This window comes from Akebia trifoliata, unplaced genomic scaffold, assembly GCF_017979445.1.
Source record: "Akebia trifoliata isolate Shusen 1 unplaced genomic scaffold, ASM1797944v1 Contig00814, whole genome shotgun sequence".
In the NCBI taxonomy this organism is placed as follows: Eukaryota; Viridiplantae; Streptophyta; class Magnoliopsida; order Ranunculales; family Lardizabalaceae; genus Akebia; species Akebia trifoliata.
Genome location: NW_028237234.1, coordinates 1 through 19,196, shown reverse-complemented (window position 1 = coordinate 19,196; position 19,196 = coordinate 1). Strand labels below are relative to the sequence as shown.

At 34.5% G+C, this 19,196-nt stretch overlaps 1 protein-coding gene across 1 annotated transcript; it reads right to left on the bottom strand.

The window, feature by feature from the left end:
* Positions 1 to 5,164: 5,164 nt before the first annotated feature.
* Positions 5,165 to 6,415, bottom strand: LOC147381031 (F-box/LRR-repeat protein 13-like). Its single transcript, XM_086430926.1, has 3 exons — positions 5,923 to 6,415; positions 5,689 to 5,819; positions 5,165 to 5,305 (listed from the first exon to the last, which is right to left on the bottom strand). The coding sequence occupies exons 1-3, from the start codon at positions 6,413 to 6,415 to the stop codon at positions 5,165 to 5,167; spliced, it is 765 nt and encodes a 254-aa protein (XP_086287052.1).
* Between the last annotated feature and the right edge of the window lie 12,781 nt (positions 6,416 to 19,196).

The following is a 19,196-nucleotide window of genomic DNA, read 5'->3' as shown; positions in this document are numbered from 1 at the left end:
AAATCAGCCCATTCCAAAACTTCTAACCCATGTTTACAAGTTGAAAAATCGTGGACCGTCCATTTTTTATAAACTGTTTTTGATGGGGTTAGAAGTTTTTGAATGGGCTGATTTTTGGTGATGATGATCTCCTCACCGTAGAGATCATCCTCACTAAAAATCAGCCAATTCCAATACCTCTAACCCATGTTTTGAAAAATGTTTTGCCAAAAAGTTTGCTAAAAAGTTGGCCCTTGAACGCCCCCCATATATATATATATATATATATATGGGTAGTGTTCAAGGGCAAACTTTTTAGCAAACTTTTTGGCAAAACATTTTTCAAAACATGGGTTAGAGGTTTTGGAATTGGCTGATTTTTGGTGTGGATGATCTCTACGGTGAGTAGATCATTCTCACCAAAAATCAGCCCATTCCAAAACTTCTAACCCATGTTTACCAGTTGAAAAATTGTGGACCGTCCATTTTTTGTAAACTATTTTTGATGGTGTTAGAAGTTTTGGAATGAGCTGATTTTTGGTGAGGATGATCTCCTCACCGTAGAGATCATCCTCACCAAAAATCAGCCCATTCCAAAACTCCTAACTCATGTTTTGAAAAATGTTTTGCCAAAAAGTTTGCTAAAAAATTTGCCATTGAACGCCCCTATATATATATATATAATATATATATATATATATATATATATATATATATAGGGTCCCGTTCAGCAACAAACATTTTGGCAAAACATTTTTCAAAACATGGGTTAGAGGTCTTGGAATAGGCTGATTTTTGGTGAGGATGATCTCTACGGTGAGGAGATCATTCTCACCAAAAATCAGCCCATTCCAAAACTTCTAGTCCCAGTTTACAAGTTGAAAAATCGTGGACCGTCCATTTCTTGTAAACCATTTTTTATGGGGTTAGAAGTTTTGGAATGGACTGATTTTTGGTGATGATGATCTCCTCACCAAAAATCAGCCCATTCCAAAACCTCTAACCCATGTTTTGAAAAATGTTTTGCCAAAATGTTTGTCAAAATGTTTGTTGCTGAACATTTCCTTTTATATATATATAGGGTCCCGTTCAATGGCCAACAGTTTGGCAAACATTTTGGCAAACACTTTTTGAAAACATTGGTTAGAAGTCTTGGAATGGGCTGATTTTTGGTGAGGATGATCTCTACGGTGAGGAGATCATCCTCACCAAAAATCAGCTCATTCCAAAACATCTAACCCCAGTTTACAAGTTGAAAAATCGTGAACCGTCCATTTTTTTAAATCATTTTTGATGGGGTTAGAAGTTTTGGAATGGGCTGATTTTTGGTGATGATGATCTCCTCACCTCTAACCCATGTTTTGAAAAATGTGTTTGCCAAACTGTTGGCCATTGAACGCTACCCATCTATATATATATATATATATATATATATATATAATATATATTATATATATATATATATATATATATATATATATATATATATATATATGTGGGAATGGTTTAGCAGCCCTAAAGTTTGCCAAGTTTGGTGCCAACATTTTTTGTAAATCACTTTTGATGGGGTTAGAAGTTTTGGAATAGGCTGATTTTTGGTGAGGATGATCTCCTGATCATAGAGATCATCCTCACAAAAAATCAGCTCATTCCAAAGCTTCTAACCCATATTTTGAAAAATGTTTGGCGCCAAACTTGGCAAACTTTAGGGCTGCTGAACCGTCCCCTATATATATATATATATATAGGGTCACGTTCCTAAGACTCATATTGAGACTCACATTGCGACACACCGTTTTGTCTTATATGGGCAAAAATATTTGGAATGAGCTGATTTTTTGTGAGGATGATCTCTGTGATGAGGGGATCATCCTGGCAAAAAATCATCCCATTCCAAAACTTCTAACCCCATCAAAATTGATTTACAAAAATTGGACGGTCTATAATTTTTCAACAAAAATTGGACGGTCTAGAAGTTTCATAATGAGCTGCTTTTTGGCAAGGATGATCTCCTCACCATAGAGATCATCTTCATAAAAAATCAGCCCATTCCAAATATTTTTTCCCATATAAGACAAAACGGTGTGTCGCAATGTGAGTCCCAATATGAGTCTTAGGAACGCTGTTCATATATATATATATATATATATAATATATATATATAGGGAAATGTTCAGCACCCTAAGCTTTACCACACACTTTAACAAACGTTTTTTGTCCTACATGGGTTAGAAGTTTTGGAATGAGCTGATTTTTGGTGAGGATGATCTCTATGATTAGAAGATCATCCTCCCCAAAAATCAGCCCATTCCGAAATGTTTAGCCCCATGTTACACGTTGAAAAATCGTGGACCGTTCATTTTTTGTAAATCAATTTTGATGGGGTTAGAAGTTTTGGAATGAGCTGATTTTTGGTGAGGATGATCTCCTCACCATAGAGATCATCCTCACCAAAAATCAGCTCATTCCGAAACTTCTAACTCATGTAAGACAAAACGCGTTTGTTAAAGTGTGTGGTAAAACTAAGGGTGGCGAACGGGACCCATATATATATATATATATATATATATATATATATTATATATAGGGAAATGTTCAGCACCCTAAGTTTTACCACACACTTTAACAAACGTTTTTTGTCCTACATGGGTTAGAAGTTTTGGAATGAGCTGATTTTTGGTGAGGATGATCTCTATGATTAGAAGATCATCCTCCCCAAAAATCAGCCCATTCCGAAATGTTTAGCCCCATGTTTACACGTTGAAAAATTGTGGACCGTCCATTTTTTGTAAATCAATTTTGATGGGGTTAGAAGTTTTGGAATGAGCTGATTTTTGGTGAGGATGATCTCCTCACCATAGAGATCATCCTCACCAAAAATCAGCTCATTCCGAAACTTCTAACCCATATAAGACAAAACGCGTTTGTTAAAGTGTGTGGTAAAACTTAGGGTGCCGAACGGGACCCATATATATATATGGGTAGCGTTCAAGGGCAAACTTTTTAGCAAACTTTTTGGCAAAACATTTTTCAAAACATGAGTTAGAGGTTTTGGAATGGGCTGATTTTTGGTGAGGATGATCTCTACGGTGAGGAGATCATCATCACCAAAAATCAGTCCATTCCAAAACTTCTAACCCCATCAAAAACAGTTTACAAAAAAGCAAACTTTTTGGCAAAACATTTTTCAAAACATGAGTTAGAGGTTTTGGAATGGGCTGATTTTTGGTGAGGATGATCTCTACGGTGAGGAGATCATCATCACCAAAAATCAGTCCATTCCAAAACTTCTAACCCCATCAAAAACAGTTTACAAAAAATGGACGGTCCACATATTTTCAGCTTCTAAACATGGGTTAGAAGTTTTGGAATGGGCTGATTTTTGGTGAGGATGATCTCCTCACCGTAGAGATCATCCTCACCAAAAATCAGCCAATTCCAAAACCTCTAACTCATGTTTTGAAAAATGTTTTGCCAAAAAGTTGGCCATTGAACGCCCCCCTATATATATATGGGAAATGTTCAGCACCCTAAGTTTTACCACACACTTTAACAAACGTTTTTTGTCCTACATGGGTTAGAAGTTTTGGAATGAGTTGATTTTTGGTGAGGATGATCTCTATGATTAGAAGATCATCCTCCCCAAAAATCAGTCCATTCCGAAATGTTTAGCCCCATGTTTACACGTTGAAAAATCGTGGACCGTCCATTTTTTGTAAATCAATTTTGATGGGGTTAGAAGTTTTGGAATGAGCTGATTTTTGGTGAGGATGATCTCCTCACCATAGAGATCATCCTCACCAAAAATCAACTCATTCCGAAACTTCTAACCCATGTAAGACAAAACGCGTTTGTTAAAGTGTGTGGTAAAACTAAGGGTGGCGAACGGGACCTATATATATATATATATGTATGTATGGGAAATGTTCAGCACCCTAAGTTTTACCACACACTTTAACAAACGTTTTTTGTCCTACATGGGTTAGAAGTTTTGGAATGAGCTGATTTTTGGTGAGGATGATCTCTATGATTAGAAGATCATCCTCCCCAAAAATCAGCCCATTCCGAAATGTTTAGCCCCATGTTTACACGTTGAAAAATCGTGGACCGTCCATTTTTTGTAAATCAATTTTGATGGGGTTAGATGTTTTGGAATGAGCTGAATTTTGGTGAGGATGATCTCCTCACCATAGAGATCATCCTCACCAAAAATCAGCTCATTCCGAAACTTCTAACCCATGTAAGACAAAACGCGTTTGTTAAAGTGTGTGGTAAAACTAAGGGTGGCGAACGGGACCCTGTATGTATTCTATCTAATTTAGATGTTTATATATGGACTACTAGACATACCCAAACAATAACTTTTAACACTTTTGAGTTATTTTCTCAACTCAAGAGTGCCTCAAGCCCTCAACAAGGCCAAAATCTGGAAAACAAATTATTTCTGGATATCCAGTGAATTATCATATCTCCAAATTGACTAAGTTAGCTCTATGGAATGCCAGAGGTCTTAATCGATCACAAATTTGGTGAGAAATGGAAAATATGATTCTTACCCATGATATTGAAGTTATAGGATTTGTAGAAAACAGAGTCAGAAAACCCATTCAAATAAAATTAACCAAGAAGTGAATAGGGCCTATGGGAAGTATGTTGTTGTTCCAGTTGAACGTTAAGCATGAAAAGGTGGAGGAGTTATTTTAATATAAGAAGGTATATGGGACCATTTTAAGGAAGTTTATAGAGGTTGAGAGGAGTATTTGAAATTAGTTACATAGGTTTGTAGTGTGGTTTGATGTTTGAACCTATAATGTAGCAAGCTTTAAATTTTATTTAACAACATCAGATCTTTAGCAATGGGTTTGGTCTTGTCCTTAATAAATGAGTATGACCAATTAAATTTCATAGATAAGATTAATATCTAAAAGGTAAGAAAATGAAAAAATGAAAGCAAATTGTAGAAAAATTGGAGTATCAATTAAAAGATCAAAATTTATGTAGCAATGAAGGTTCAATTCGGTAACTTGTATGAACTAATAAATAGTTCAAAGAACAAACTCACAAATAACTTCACTGTTTGTTGAGGCTCTCGGATGCGTTAATATCTGTTCTTTAATCCCCATTTGTGGCTCATAGTTCACCAAATACTGCCTTGAGAAAACAATAGCCATCCTCTCTAGGATCATTACATGCTGTAGCAGATATTTGACAAACCAAGTTCGTTCTCATCTCCCCTGAGCCCTGTGATCTTAACGATTCTGAGGTGATCAACGACACACTCAAAAGGTGCATTTTCAGGTTTAAAATGTTCATCATTGAACCAGTGCTGTCAGCATTCACACAGATAACGCATATTTTAGATGGCTTACTATATATATAAATTAATGGATTAAATAATTAATAAACAAAAACTCATAAAACTTTGCGACCTTACCTGTTGATGAGAAAGGTCTAGGGATAGGAACTCCAAACTGGGAGCTCTTTGGAGGAAGCAAGTTAAACTCAAATATTGCTTTTGCTAATGGTAGTTGATAACTTCAAATGGTTCAGATTGGAAAATGTAGGGAGTCCTCCTAACAAATCGGAAGCTGAAGAGAAAAGCTGCTCGATGCAGACACGTCAGACCATTACAAATATTAGAAATCAAACAAAACTTGAATAATGTGAACAAGACACAAACTAGGCATAAATAAAGAAAGAATAATGTACCCGAATGCTTGCCGAAGATAGCGTTAGAACTTTCACACTAGAAAAACCACTAAGATAATAATTCACACTAGTAGTAGACATATGCTCCTTGTTCTTCCAATCAAAGATGAAGTTAAGGGATGCACTGCATGCTGATGATGTGGTTTGAAAGAAAATCTTTTGCATGCTATAATTATTTGTATTCAAGAAACGAAAGCCTAGGTGTAGAAATCCTTATTTCATTCAAAAGCATACCCATAAACAAATTGAAATGTTTTGAGGGATTATCTATAGTCAATCTTTGAAGGGTAGGAGAGGAAATGTGGAGAAGTGTGAGTTTCCCAAACAAACAGTCTTCCATGTGTAGACTCTTGAGCATGGGACAGCTTGAGAAGAATTGGGTCAAGTTTTCATCCGTAAAAGTAAGTAAAATAAGTCGGAGGGTCTTGAGGGACGGTAAATGAATGGAAGATGGGAGGTTGAGGGTGGAAATGCATAATCTCAAGTCTACTAAAGAATTGCTAGTGTAAATGCAATGGGGCAACTTGAAGGGCTCTGGTGTATTAGCCAAGACGATGAGCTCTTGAACATTATGATTTACTGCAAAACGCATCCAAGTATGGACACGAGAATACTCACAATAATAACCACCAAATCTTAGACGAAACTTTTCTATTCCAATTTCACTATGACAAAGTAGTACAGAATCCACAAAGCGCATAAACATAGCCTTGGGAGAAAATACCATGCCATCCAAGTCAATTTTTGGAACAGAAGTCCATAAGTATCTCCATCTTTTTGATAAAAAAACAAGTCCTTAAGACATCTTTTATAGGAAGGAAGGTAAGAATATGATGAATAATAGTGTCGTGTAAGTCACTGATGCGGTCACAACACTCACTTTCGTGCCCCAACGATTTCATGATTTGCAGATATTTCTATAAGATCACACCACAAAAAACAAAAACAAAATAAACAAAAAAAATTAAATACTGTCCAACACTAAATCCCCTAGATTGATCAATACAAGCTCAGGTCTGCCCCTACTCACACAATTCAATTGGAAAAAAACTGGAATCCGGAAAGGGTAATTAAACGACGAAAAATATCATTTTCCATGGGTAATCAAACATATATCCTTAAATGAAATAGAAACTAAAAATCAGAAAAACAAACTAACTTGAGCAGAGCATAATTATACAAAATGGTTACACATGAATTCCATCAGAAAAAAAAAATTGCAGCTATTTTACATCAAAACAAATCAATAGTAGATGGATAATAGTACCAAAAACATGATTATCTATAAAATGAAGTTTATTGAAACAATCTATCTACTTGTCCTCCAGCAATTGTTTAGGCCTCTTTTCTTTTTCAATAAGAAATAGAGTAGGAGATGAAGAAATGCATTGATGAGAGATATCCCCTAACCAATTGGAAGTGTTGGGTGATCGTTCACTTTGCACCATGTAACATATCTATATAGTGTAGGAGCTTCTTTCCTTGTGCATCTTCTTATGTATACACCTCTCTACATCTTAATGCCCTCATGCCAAATTATCTGAACTTTTCTCTAATAGAACACATTAAATAGTTCTCAACTTGGCTATAGAACCAAATTTTCCTGAAAAATGAAATTTACAATCGAGTATAAAAAAAAACCTAAGCACTTTACATTTCACTAATTTCTTGAGTATAATTTTCATTGAGTACAATTGCTAGATTGTTGCTTGTACAGAATCATGATTCATGTAGTTTCATTTCTTGCAGCATCATACATATCTGCCCATGGGGTTAGACACCAAGTTGGAATTGTTATCGACTGAGTTCTTAACAACAGAATCTAGAGCTGGGTTTGTCAAGAAAGACCACCATAATTCAGTTGTGCCTTCACGTGTTCACGTACATGGCCTTCTTAAGTTGGAACTTAAACATGGGTTGCCATTTTTTGAATTATCATTGAAGGATTCAGAAGACGTTCATTCGACCAAGTCATGGAGAAGAGAGAAGCCTTTCAATCGGATTTATACCTTTCATGTTATGAACAGTCAAAGGTCAAGTAATAGTGATGGGTGGGTTATAAAAGAAAGGCAGAAAGAGTCTTCTATGGTAGGCCAGATGCAAGTTTCTTGTTTTTTTGTTTTAGGAATGAGAAATGATGACTCATTTGTTAATTCTATGATGACAGAGTTTGTGTTATATGATATAATGCACGCAAGAAAGAAATCGGCCCAAGAAAGCATTTGCTGTTAAAAAAAGTTGGTGGCAATAGAATTTCTATAAATAAAATTCGGATAATTTTTCGAATAGTAAATAAGTTTCGGATAGTTTTCAAATTCAATTTGCAATCTGTTAGAGAATAAGATGCACTGTATTAAGATACATGAGATACACTGTATCATGTAGAAATATGAATTTTATTAATAATTCTTGGATGATTCTTACAAAAGCCCAAGCCCTAGTAGGGTATTTATAGACATTACATCAACCAAGATATATGAAAACTACCTAATATAAATATTCTAGAATATCCCAATTGATATATTCTAAATATCAATATATATTCTAGAATATCCTTCATCACAACCTTCCATTTGTGATGAGATACACTAACAATGATACAGTGTATCTCATGTATCTTAATACAGTGCATCTTATTCTCTAACATCCTCCCGTAATTGCATGGTCCTTTGAAAAAGGAATATGCAATTAATTTTGTTAAATAATTGCTTGATCTCATTAATGGATATGTTCATTGATCGTCAAAGTGCCAATCGTGCTTGTTGGTGGTCACCATCTGTCTATAAAGTCCATCACTGTCGCATTCCGCTCTTTTTGAGTCTGTCGGAGCCGGTGGCTTATTAGACCAAATCTGTCATGATCTCTCCCAGAAGCATAAGAAGTAGGATTGTGCCATTTAAATGAAAGAACTCTCATTGGAGAGATTTTATTTAGGAAAAAAAAAATGAGATCATGTAACATGAATGTGGAAATTGGGAGATTTGTAGAGATGTAGAAGGAATTGTGATTTTTATTGGAAAAATAAAAAAAACCTAGAATAATAACAAAGAATAAAATAAAAGATATATAGGTCTGGAACATAGAGAAAGATGATATTTTATTATAAAAAAAAACTAATAATGTAAACAAAATGATTAAGGTTCGGCGATGGCGGTGGCGCCATCGCCGAAGAACAACGCATCAAGATCGACGTGCTCAGTGGAGCTTGAGCTCTGATACCATGTAGAAATATGAATTTTATTAATAATTCTTGGATGATTCTTACAAAAGCCCTAGTAGGGTATTTATAGACATTACGTCAACCAAGATATATGAAAACTACCTAATATAAATATTCTAGAATATCCCAATTGATATATTCTAAATATCAATATATATTCTAGAATATCCTTCATCACAACCTTCCATTTGTGATGAGATACACTAACAATGATACAGTGTATCTCATGTATCTTAATACAGTGCATCTTATTCTCTAACACAATCGGATAATTTTCGAATTCGATTTGCAATTGGATTCGAATCAGATAAATTTCGAATTCAATTTGCAATCGGATAAATTTCGGATAGTTTTCAAATTCGATTTGTAATCGGATTCAAATTGGATAATATCGGATATCCGATAATTTATTCGGATACAAATTCGAATATTGATTAATGATATCCGATCGGATTCAGATTCGAATTCGGATATCACTAAAAAAATTCGGATTCGAATTCGGATATAGTACTATCCGATCGGATCCCTATCAGTTGACAGCCCTAAGTACTTTCCCTGTTTTAATTTCAGTAAAACCGTTAAAAATAATTTTGTTTCATAAAACAGTAAAAATGTTCACCAATTTAACGAAAATATTTTAATTTGTAAAACTGTAAATTACTGATTTTGGAATTAAAATTAACAGTGTGCCATTTTACTAATTTTTCAATTTTGAGCGCATGTTTTGGTAAATCACCCTAAAAACATGGATTTTTTCAAACAATAAAACATTTCTACTTAAAGTTGATCACTAATTCACAACATGAAAGATTTTGATAGGGTTGTCAATTTAACTGATACAGATCAGATTGATTCAGCTAGAACCATTAATTGTCCTAGCCTATTTCACAGAAAACAGAACAAAAGAAAACCCATTTTATGATTTAATGAAAGCAAAATGATTCCAATATAATTTTAGCAAATGAAATCCAATTCGGATTTGAATATGTATTAGATCTCCTAATACACGATCCTTCCCAGAAGCAACATGACATGAAGCACTCCTCTAAGTCTACAAACTCTTACACTGCATTTGGATAGAACTTCTTGACAACTTCTACTCCTGTAGGGAGCTAACAAACGTTTGGATAGGTTTTTTGCTCTTTATTGAGAAGCTCCAAAAATCCACTTTTACACGAAGAGATTTTTTTACTCTTGCGCGGAAAGATTGGGCTTCTGCTATTGCGTGAAAAGGTTCATCCACATAGGGCCTTAGTTTTTGGCAAGAAGTGGCCTGCTTGGAGTTTTCATGCATTTGAAGTTAGTGAAAATACTTTGTGAAATGGGCCAGGCCTGCCATAAAGCATTGGGCTCCAAGCCTAAGGAGAATACAAATATCTTTAAATGTTTTGTTTGTTGCTTTTGAATCCAAAGGCCCAATATGTTTGACACGTTTTCAACATTATTCAATAAAAATATTCACAATTTTCTTACTCTATCCATCCACTCAAATTTATTATTTTTTCTCTTAATTTGTCCAAATTAGCTGAATCAGCCCCATCGAACGATTGTTGAATCCGATCTTGATTTCTAAGCTCCTAAGTAATAAGTAGTTGCCAAAGCAGTAAGTTGGTGTGAATAAAGCTAATTTCATATCCACACAAATGCACATAATTGATTAATCCCAAAGAAACAATAATTTGAAGTCATCATTACAAATAATAATTTCCCATTTAGATATTATTGTAACAATTAATTAGTCCAAGGAAGCAATAATTTGAGTCAGAAAATCATTTCTCAAGGTCCAAAAGTTCCTTAAATATCTCATTTTTTTTAAACAACATGGCACTATTTTAAGTGGGCCCACAGATCCATGGTAATCGTGAGCCAAATTAGAACTACATATCCTAATTGGTGATTTCTACCTCTCCAAGAACCTTATCATGTCCTGGAGCCCTCATTTGTCCGTCAAAGCAGATAACATCTATATCGTATGGCTATGAACATCATCAAGAGTTGAATCATTAGATCGACGGTTAGGATTGTGTTCATTCACAAAAAAAATGTGTGAGAGAAGCATGACCTAGGCAAGTAATAAAGTGTATAGCTAGAACAACAATCCCATTTCTCCCTTGTTTAAGAGAATAAAAATAAATAAATATGAGAATTTGTATTTTTTGCACACAAAATTTTACTTATAACACATCAATCTACCAACAAACGACTTTTTTACTTTCAAAAGGACTGGTGTGCCAATAGAATCTCCCAAAGTAGTAAAAAAGAGAGGGAACAAAATTACTTATTTAGCAGAAAGTGGGACTCAGGGTTGTAACATAAAGGGGAAACATGATGTAGACAATAAATAAAGGGTGTGGAGCCCTCCCCAAAAATGTGGGCTAACATGTTCCATTGTTGGATGGCAAGCAAAGTAGTTATTAACCAACTCTTTAGGTCTAGTGGTATATGAATATCTAATTAATTGAAGCAAACTTCACCTAAACTAAAATTTGTATCAATATTATTTATTAGGAGGCTAAGGATGATATTGAGATCTCACCTCACCTACTTACATATCTTCTACTATGAAATGACGAATTTATCCCCTTATTTGAGCATTATAAAGTCCTCTTTGTAGGGGCCCAAACGTCCTAAGGTATAATAGTATAAAAAGTTGGGTTGTTAATGGATCAGATCGAACCTGAAATTTGATCTCTTTAATGCAATAACTTCCAAATTGAAGCAATGATTTGGGTTCCAATTGTAAGAGAATAGGATGCATCATATTATGATGCATGAGATATATTGTATCATTGTCAATGTATCTCATAATAAAAGGAAGGTGAAGCAATATCCATTATAATACTCTACTTTAGGAATTATAGATAATTAATATATCTATATTATGTTAGTTTCTATATCTTGGTTGATGTAATCTCTATAAATACCCTAATAGGGTTCACGTAATATTCATCTAAGTGTTCTCAATAAAATCAGTTTTCAACACCAATAAGAATCTGATTTGAAACCCTATTGGGTTCAGTTCCGGATCAACCAAGCCTTGATTTGATGACACCAATCCGAAAAATGTGAAAATTCTATTAAAAAATTAACTTAAATATATGATGTCTATTTATATTTTGTATATTAAGTCAGAGTTGATCCGATTCAAACCACTTGGATCATATTTGGAAACCTGATTCTTATGAAATAGGTTATGGGTCCAATCCAACGATGTCTGATCCGGACCCAGAATATACAATGAAATAAAGTTAACCTCTAATTATAATTGAATCAATTTCTTTGTTGGTTGTTCGTGTTGTAGGAGGTGAAGGGTGGTCTTGGAAGGTTGACCAATGGATCAGATGTGTGATAGCGAAATTGGCTAGTCTTATTCGGGAGGTTGTTCATGGCTATAGAGGAGAGACAAATTGACGTATATCCTTCCTTCAACTCGTGTTCAGTCAAAAATGCATATCACATTTCGCCTTTTCCTGTTCTAATAAAAGACTTTGAAAATGTGCGGTCACTGAACTCTCAAATTTAAATGAATTGATTTTACTAATTTATAGATTTATAGAAATAACAAGAGATAGTGTCTTACGTGAAAAGAAAAAATAATAATAAATAAATAGTTGGGTAATCCCTTATAGGAGGGGGGTGTGTGTGTGTGTGAGGGGATTGAGAGTAACAAAGATTTGAGAAGATAATTTCAGCATTAGAAGACATGAAAACTTGTTACTTTTTAAGCCAATAATTATATGTATGTGAAAGCTTTAACCAACAAGGGGGGACCTATATATATATATATGACACTAAGTTTGGGAACTTTAATTGCTTTTTTACAAAAGCAGTAGTAATTTAGAAGTTTCTCATGTTTACAATAGTCGGCTGCATTGGTGTTCCTAGCGTACACCTGTCATGGTGGTTTCCACTTTAATTAAGTGCCTTTGCTTTGAATCTGGACAAGTAGTACTCCCCTTCTTTAAACACGACGTATTGATGGACATCTACTGCTCTTCTTGTATTGTAGATGTAGTGGGCCACGCCCACGAATGCATCCTCCAATGCATCAAATGGTTCCTAAGTCCATTCAAAAAATAAAGGAAAAATTATTTAAAAAACCTTCGTTTGAAGGGCATCTTTTTAAATCGTCTCTAAGTTTTCAATGATTGCTTAACATGGCATTTAGTAAAAAAATTTCTTTCTAAATGGTCCTTGGACTTCATCTCCCACATTTTTCACGATTGAATGTCCTAACCATTTGCACTCATCATTTTCATCCAAAAATTAAAATTTTGACATCCTAATCGAGTTTCAGATATTCCATTCCGTCAGAAAGGATTTAAAAAAAATAAAAAGCAATTTTCAAGAGTTTTTTCATATATTTTGAAAATATATGTAAAAAAACTAGGGATTTCTTACTTTTTTTCTTAGTTTATGGATGAAAATTGATCAAGAATGGTTCTTTTGAGTTGAAATCATCTAAACAACTCGTTATCTCAAGTTTTTAGTTGATTTTCCATGTATTTTGATCGGAAAAAACTCAAAAATTGAAAATGGGTGGGTTTCCCTAGTGTCGAGTTCACCACTTTTTATTTAAAAAGTGGTAAACTCGACAATAAATAGTGGTGACTTCAATGATAATTTTTTTTTTTAACTCAACACTAAATAAAAAAACGTCGAGCTTGATAGTAAAATTTTTGAGCTCGACAGTATGAAAGACCATTTAGAAAGAAAAAGTTTACTAAATGTCCTGTTAAGCAACCACACAAAACTTGGGGACTATTAGAAAGAAACCTTCCGCGAAGGTTTTTTAAGTAATTTTTTCAAAAATAAATAAATAAAATAGATCATGACAACACATTTCAAACTAGAAAAGAACAACTTGCACATTAAACCTTCAAACCCAGGCTCATTCTAGAATGAAATTTACTATTTAAATTGCATCATGTGCTCCACAAGATCTATAGTTCCCTAAAATATGTCCAATTTCGGGTGATGGGAGTTCTTGGGGACCTCTAACCCAAAATCAATTTCCTCAAACAAGAGAGAAGTACTCTTCCTCTTACTTTGCCTTTCTCATCTGACATTTTTCTCTTTTTCACAAGGGCGGAGTCAAGGTGGGGCAAGAAGGAGGGCCCTTAACATTTTGGGTGATTTAGATATACACCCTTAGCTTTATCTATGTGAATATTTGAGGTACCCTCTTTTTTCAAATTGATGCCATGCCCCTTTTGACCTTTTGCCCCCTCTCAATTTTAGACATATGACAATACTTGAGTTATCCCTTGTGTTTTCCAAATGATGGCATGCTCTTGTTTGATTGTCTTGCCCCCTCTCCCCCAATTTTGGACACCCCTCAATATTTTGATAATATTTGAGACAATCCCTTATGCTTTCAAACTCATAACATGTCCCCTTTGGCCCATCGTGGTATTTGTTTATTTCAAATAAGTTCATTAAAGAAATGAAGAAAATTTTGGGGAATATGCAATTGATGATTTTGGCTTTCTTACCAAAAACCATCATCTTCAACCTCGCCAAAAATCTTATTCTCTTTTGGAGATTTGAATGATGATGAAAGTAAATAAAAAATAAAAAATTAGGTTGAAGGGAAAAAATATTATCATATTTCATGATTAATTGATAAATTATCAATTGAAAATCCGTCGACTTGTTAGTTTAATTAGCTAGTCCATCATTTGAAGATTTTTATTTAAAAAAATGAGAAATTTTGTGACTATGCTTTGACCTTGTTGTTCCCCCACTCATGCGTAAAATACATTTTTATGATTTAGACATCCCTTTACGTTTTGGTGAATATTTAAGATATCCCATTTATCTTTGTTATTTTTTAGACTAACAAAAATAACCTAAAACCCCAATTTTCAATATGTAAATGTGTGATTTTCGATTCCAAAGATCACTTCTACGAAGATTTGGAGTCGCCACCATTCATATTTGTAAAATGGTGTGAATGGTCACCTAAGGTACATTTTTAGAAAAAATATCATTTTTGGTATTTAGTGACTCTCGTATGGATAAGGTACCGATCAAACTAAAATCGAGGTAAGCGGTCCTATTAGAGATAGGGGAAGGTGTTAGACACCCATTTTCTCCATCAAATGATTATAACCTCAAAATAACTCGATCATTTAGGATGAGAATACAAATAAAATAAAGTGTCACGTGTTTGACGACTTGTTCCCTAAGAAGGGATTTGTTATCGACTCAGACTATATGGATCATCTCATTGAAAGAGATGATCCTTATATGAATTTAGCCTTAGAACAACATATTTTTTGTTTGAAAAGTGTTGGTTAATGGTTGTTAGTCCATTCTCATGGGTTGAGAAGGACCCGAATACCGATTGCCTCAAAACGCTTTGAAAGATTTAAAATTGATTTTGTTTTGAAGATGGTTACAATCCTTATACTTTCAATCGAACCGAAGTCCGATCTATCAAAAAATAAGGGAGGGAGAGCATCACATCTTAAATTTTTCTAAAAGAAAAATTAAAGAGATAAGGGGGAAAGTAGAAGAGAGATATGGAGAGGGGAGAGTGTAGACACCCCATTTTTGCATCCGCCTGATTAATCAACTCGTCAACCCGATCGCAATGATTCCCAATGATGGATGTGTATTCTATTGCTTTATTTTGTTACCAGATATGTTTCAAAAATCCGGATGAGGTGTCTCGAACTGACAAAACCTTAGAAACCACGCTACGCTAGGAAAATACGACCCCAGAAACATAGAAATCATCATCTTGCAGACCAAAAAGAAACTTCACGATAAAAATCACTAAAAATTACCAAATTACCAAAATACCCATAACATCAAAACAACCATAGAGCCTACATTACGCTTAGGAAAACTCTTTCGAACCCATAAAATAACAAATCGGAACCAAATAAATCATTTCACCAATTTTAACAGAATTTGACAAAATTACGAAAATGCCCCTCATAAAGTTCACAATCATTTCACATAAAATTTTTCATAAATGACACAAACCAACATTCTCATTGAATTCCTTACGAAAAACCGATTCTAAAACATCCTAGAACATTAAAAACCGACTTGAAACGTGAAAAGTCCTTTCCGAGGGCAAAATGGTAATTTCACAATTTTCATAATTAAAAAATTCGAAATTAATAAATAAAACATTAAATAATTAAAGTGAAACATTAATGAAATTAATTTAAAATTTTGAATCTAAAAAATCGATTAATCGGACTCTCAGGCAAAATTGTTGAGGGTTCGTGGGATATTTCTTTAAGGACCCCTCCATTTGGGGGTCCAAAGAATTAAAGAAATAATGGAGGGGCCTTCTCCAAAAATTTAAAGTAAATCAAGCAAGACTGAGGTCAAGGTATTAAAGTCAATCAAGTGAGACTGAAGTCAAAATTAAAGTCAATTAAGCAAGACTAAAGTCAAGATATTGAAAGTCGATCAATTAAGACTAAAGTCAAAACATTAAAAGTCAATCAAATAAGACCAAAAGTCATAATAGAATTATAATTGATTAATAACTCTATCTAATAGAGTTCTAACTTAAAAACAATTCTACCTAAAACAATTTGAATTAAAACACAATTCTACCTAAAACAATTTTAATTAAAACACAATTCTACCTAAAACAATTTTAACTAAAACACAACTCTAATTAAAAGATCTCTAATTAAACACTAACTCTATCCAAATCAACCCCTAAAAATATCTATAAATAGAGGTGCTCACACCCTATTTTCGTATAAAATTATAAACCCTAAGAGAAGTAGGTCTAGAAGCTCCCCTAGCCCCCCATAAACCCTAGTTTTGGAGCCCCAACTCCTTAGCTAACATCCCTCCTTCAATTTTAGTCTAGAAAACACCCAAAAGCCTTCTAAAACACCCCCAAATCCGCAACGAAATTGAAGAATTCAGATTCAAAAACAAGGAGATACCTTGCCTCGGAGATCCGAAGTCAAATCCGGAAGCAGAACGAAGTAAGGGAGCACGGTACAAGGAGTTCTTTTTGTCAGATCTGAGGGAACCAAGTCCTTGCCATCGGAAAGGTAAACCTTTTATTTTTATTTATTTTCTTATCTAGGTTTTAGCAATGTAATTTACTTGGGAATTTAGTAGAGACCGGCTTTGGCCGGGCGGGGTTGGTGCCTAACACCTTCCAACCCCGTAACTTGATCCCCGAATTCAGTTTTTTTGGTTTTAGATTAGTTTTTATTCGTTTAGAGTCATTGATCGGTTCCTAGACCGTAATAACTAGGTGGCGACTCCCAAACCTCAAGGGTCAAAAGTAGATCCGCGCACCCCGCGGATCGAGGGCGCTTTCAGTGGCGACTCCGCTGGGGACTATTGAGGATCAAACTTGAAAAACCCCAAGTATGAGAGCATTGCCAAGATGACCTAGTTTTTTTTTATTATTTAGTTGGATTTATTTTATTTATTTTTTTCTCTTTTTTTTTTTTATTTTTTATCTTGATTGTAGATGATTTTGGGTATTACATTTTTTTTCCAATTAAGGATCACTTTTTGATGACTCCTAAAAATGAAAGATTCAAATTAACCTATGAAAATGATGGAATGATGGAGGTTGGACAGAAATATTAAAACGTTTTTAGAGAATATTCTAGCCAGAATTAAGTCTGGAAGCCTTTAATAAAATATAGATCTCGTCGAGTAGATTAATTTAGAATCTGAGTTCACTCAATTTCGTTATCGGAAGCCTTAGATATCATCGATGCAAGTTCAATCTGTAAATCTGAAATTATTTCTGAATGAAAGTTGGGACAGCAACGTTAAAACTTTTTTACAGAATATTCTAGTGAGAACTAAGTCTGGGAACCTCTTAATAAAACGTAGATCTCGTCGAGTAGATTAATTTAGAATCTGAGTTCACTCAATTTCGTTATCGGAAGCCTTAGATATCATCGATGCAAGTTCAATTTGTAAATCTGGAATTATTTCTGAATGAAAGTTGGGACAGCAACGTTAAAACTTTTTTATAGAATATTCTAGTAAGAATTAAGTCTGGGAACCTATTAATAAAATGTAGATCTCGTCGAGTAGATTAATTTAGAATCTGAGTTCACTCAATTTCGTTATCGGAAGCCTTAGATATCATCGATGCAAGTTCAATCTGTAAATCTGGAATTATTTCTGAATGAAAGTTGGGACAGCAACGTTAAAAAATTTTTACAGAACATTCTGGTGAGAATTAAGTCTAGGCACCTCTTAATAAAATGTAGATCTCATCGAGTAGATTAATTTAAAACTTGAGTTCACTCGATTTCGTTATCGGGAGCCTTAGATATCATCGATGCAAGTTCAGATTGTATTTTCCAAATTTACAGAAAATCTGAATTTATCTAATGTTGGCACAATTAATGTTCTTGAGAGTGAACTCATCTCAACCATTGTCATTCTATCATCAATGTAACACCTATTGGAATCTCGATTTATTTTGGATCACCCAAAAGTGATCATTGATTGGACCTTAAAAATTATAAAAATTATGCCTATTGCAATGTTTGTTTGATCATTATCATATGCCATATTTATTGATTAATTTACCATGATCTTGTTTGAAATACATGATTGATGTTGATCGTAATGTTAATGTGCTTATGTGATGGGAATAATGTGATCTTAATTGAATATTCATATGATTTTAATGATTTTAATTTTGATTAAATGTATGATTGGTTTGATTGGATCCATGGGCCCATTTGTTTGAAAAAGGTCCCGGGCACACCCCACCCTGTTTTGCACACACCACATGCACGTTTACTGTTTTACTCACTTACACGTCCCATTTAGCCAACGTGGCACTAGTGCGTGGCCCGGTCTCTTCGGAGATGCGACGTCATTCATGAAATCCACAACTCCAGTCACGTACCTTAGGGTATATCAAACTGGGGGCATCAATACCATCTGATCAGGTGATTCTGAGAAGTATGTTGATGCACCCAGGCTGGAGCGACCTGAGCCTTTGACCTATTGTAAGCCACACAGTCACATGTCCCGATTGCCAACGTAGTACTAGTACGTGGTCGGTCCCCTCGTGGGATGCCAAACCATTTATGAAAGCTACAACTCTTGACTCGTACCCGTAGGTATAAAAGATAGTCTAAGTATATCAATTATACTTCTTGGTCAAAACCGGTGCCTAAGCAAGATCTTGCCCCGCTGTACCCTACTGTACGAGGGGGATAGACTACGTCTATTCTAGACGAGAGGTATTTAAGTGGGCCCTTGCTCAGCATTGTGCGCCACCTCTCAATGGAGATCGAACTGGCTGTTTTTG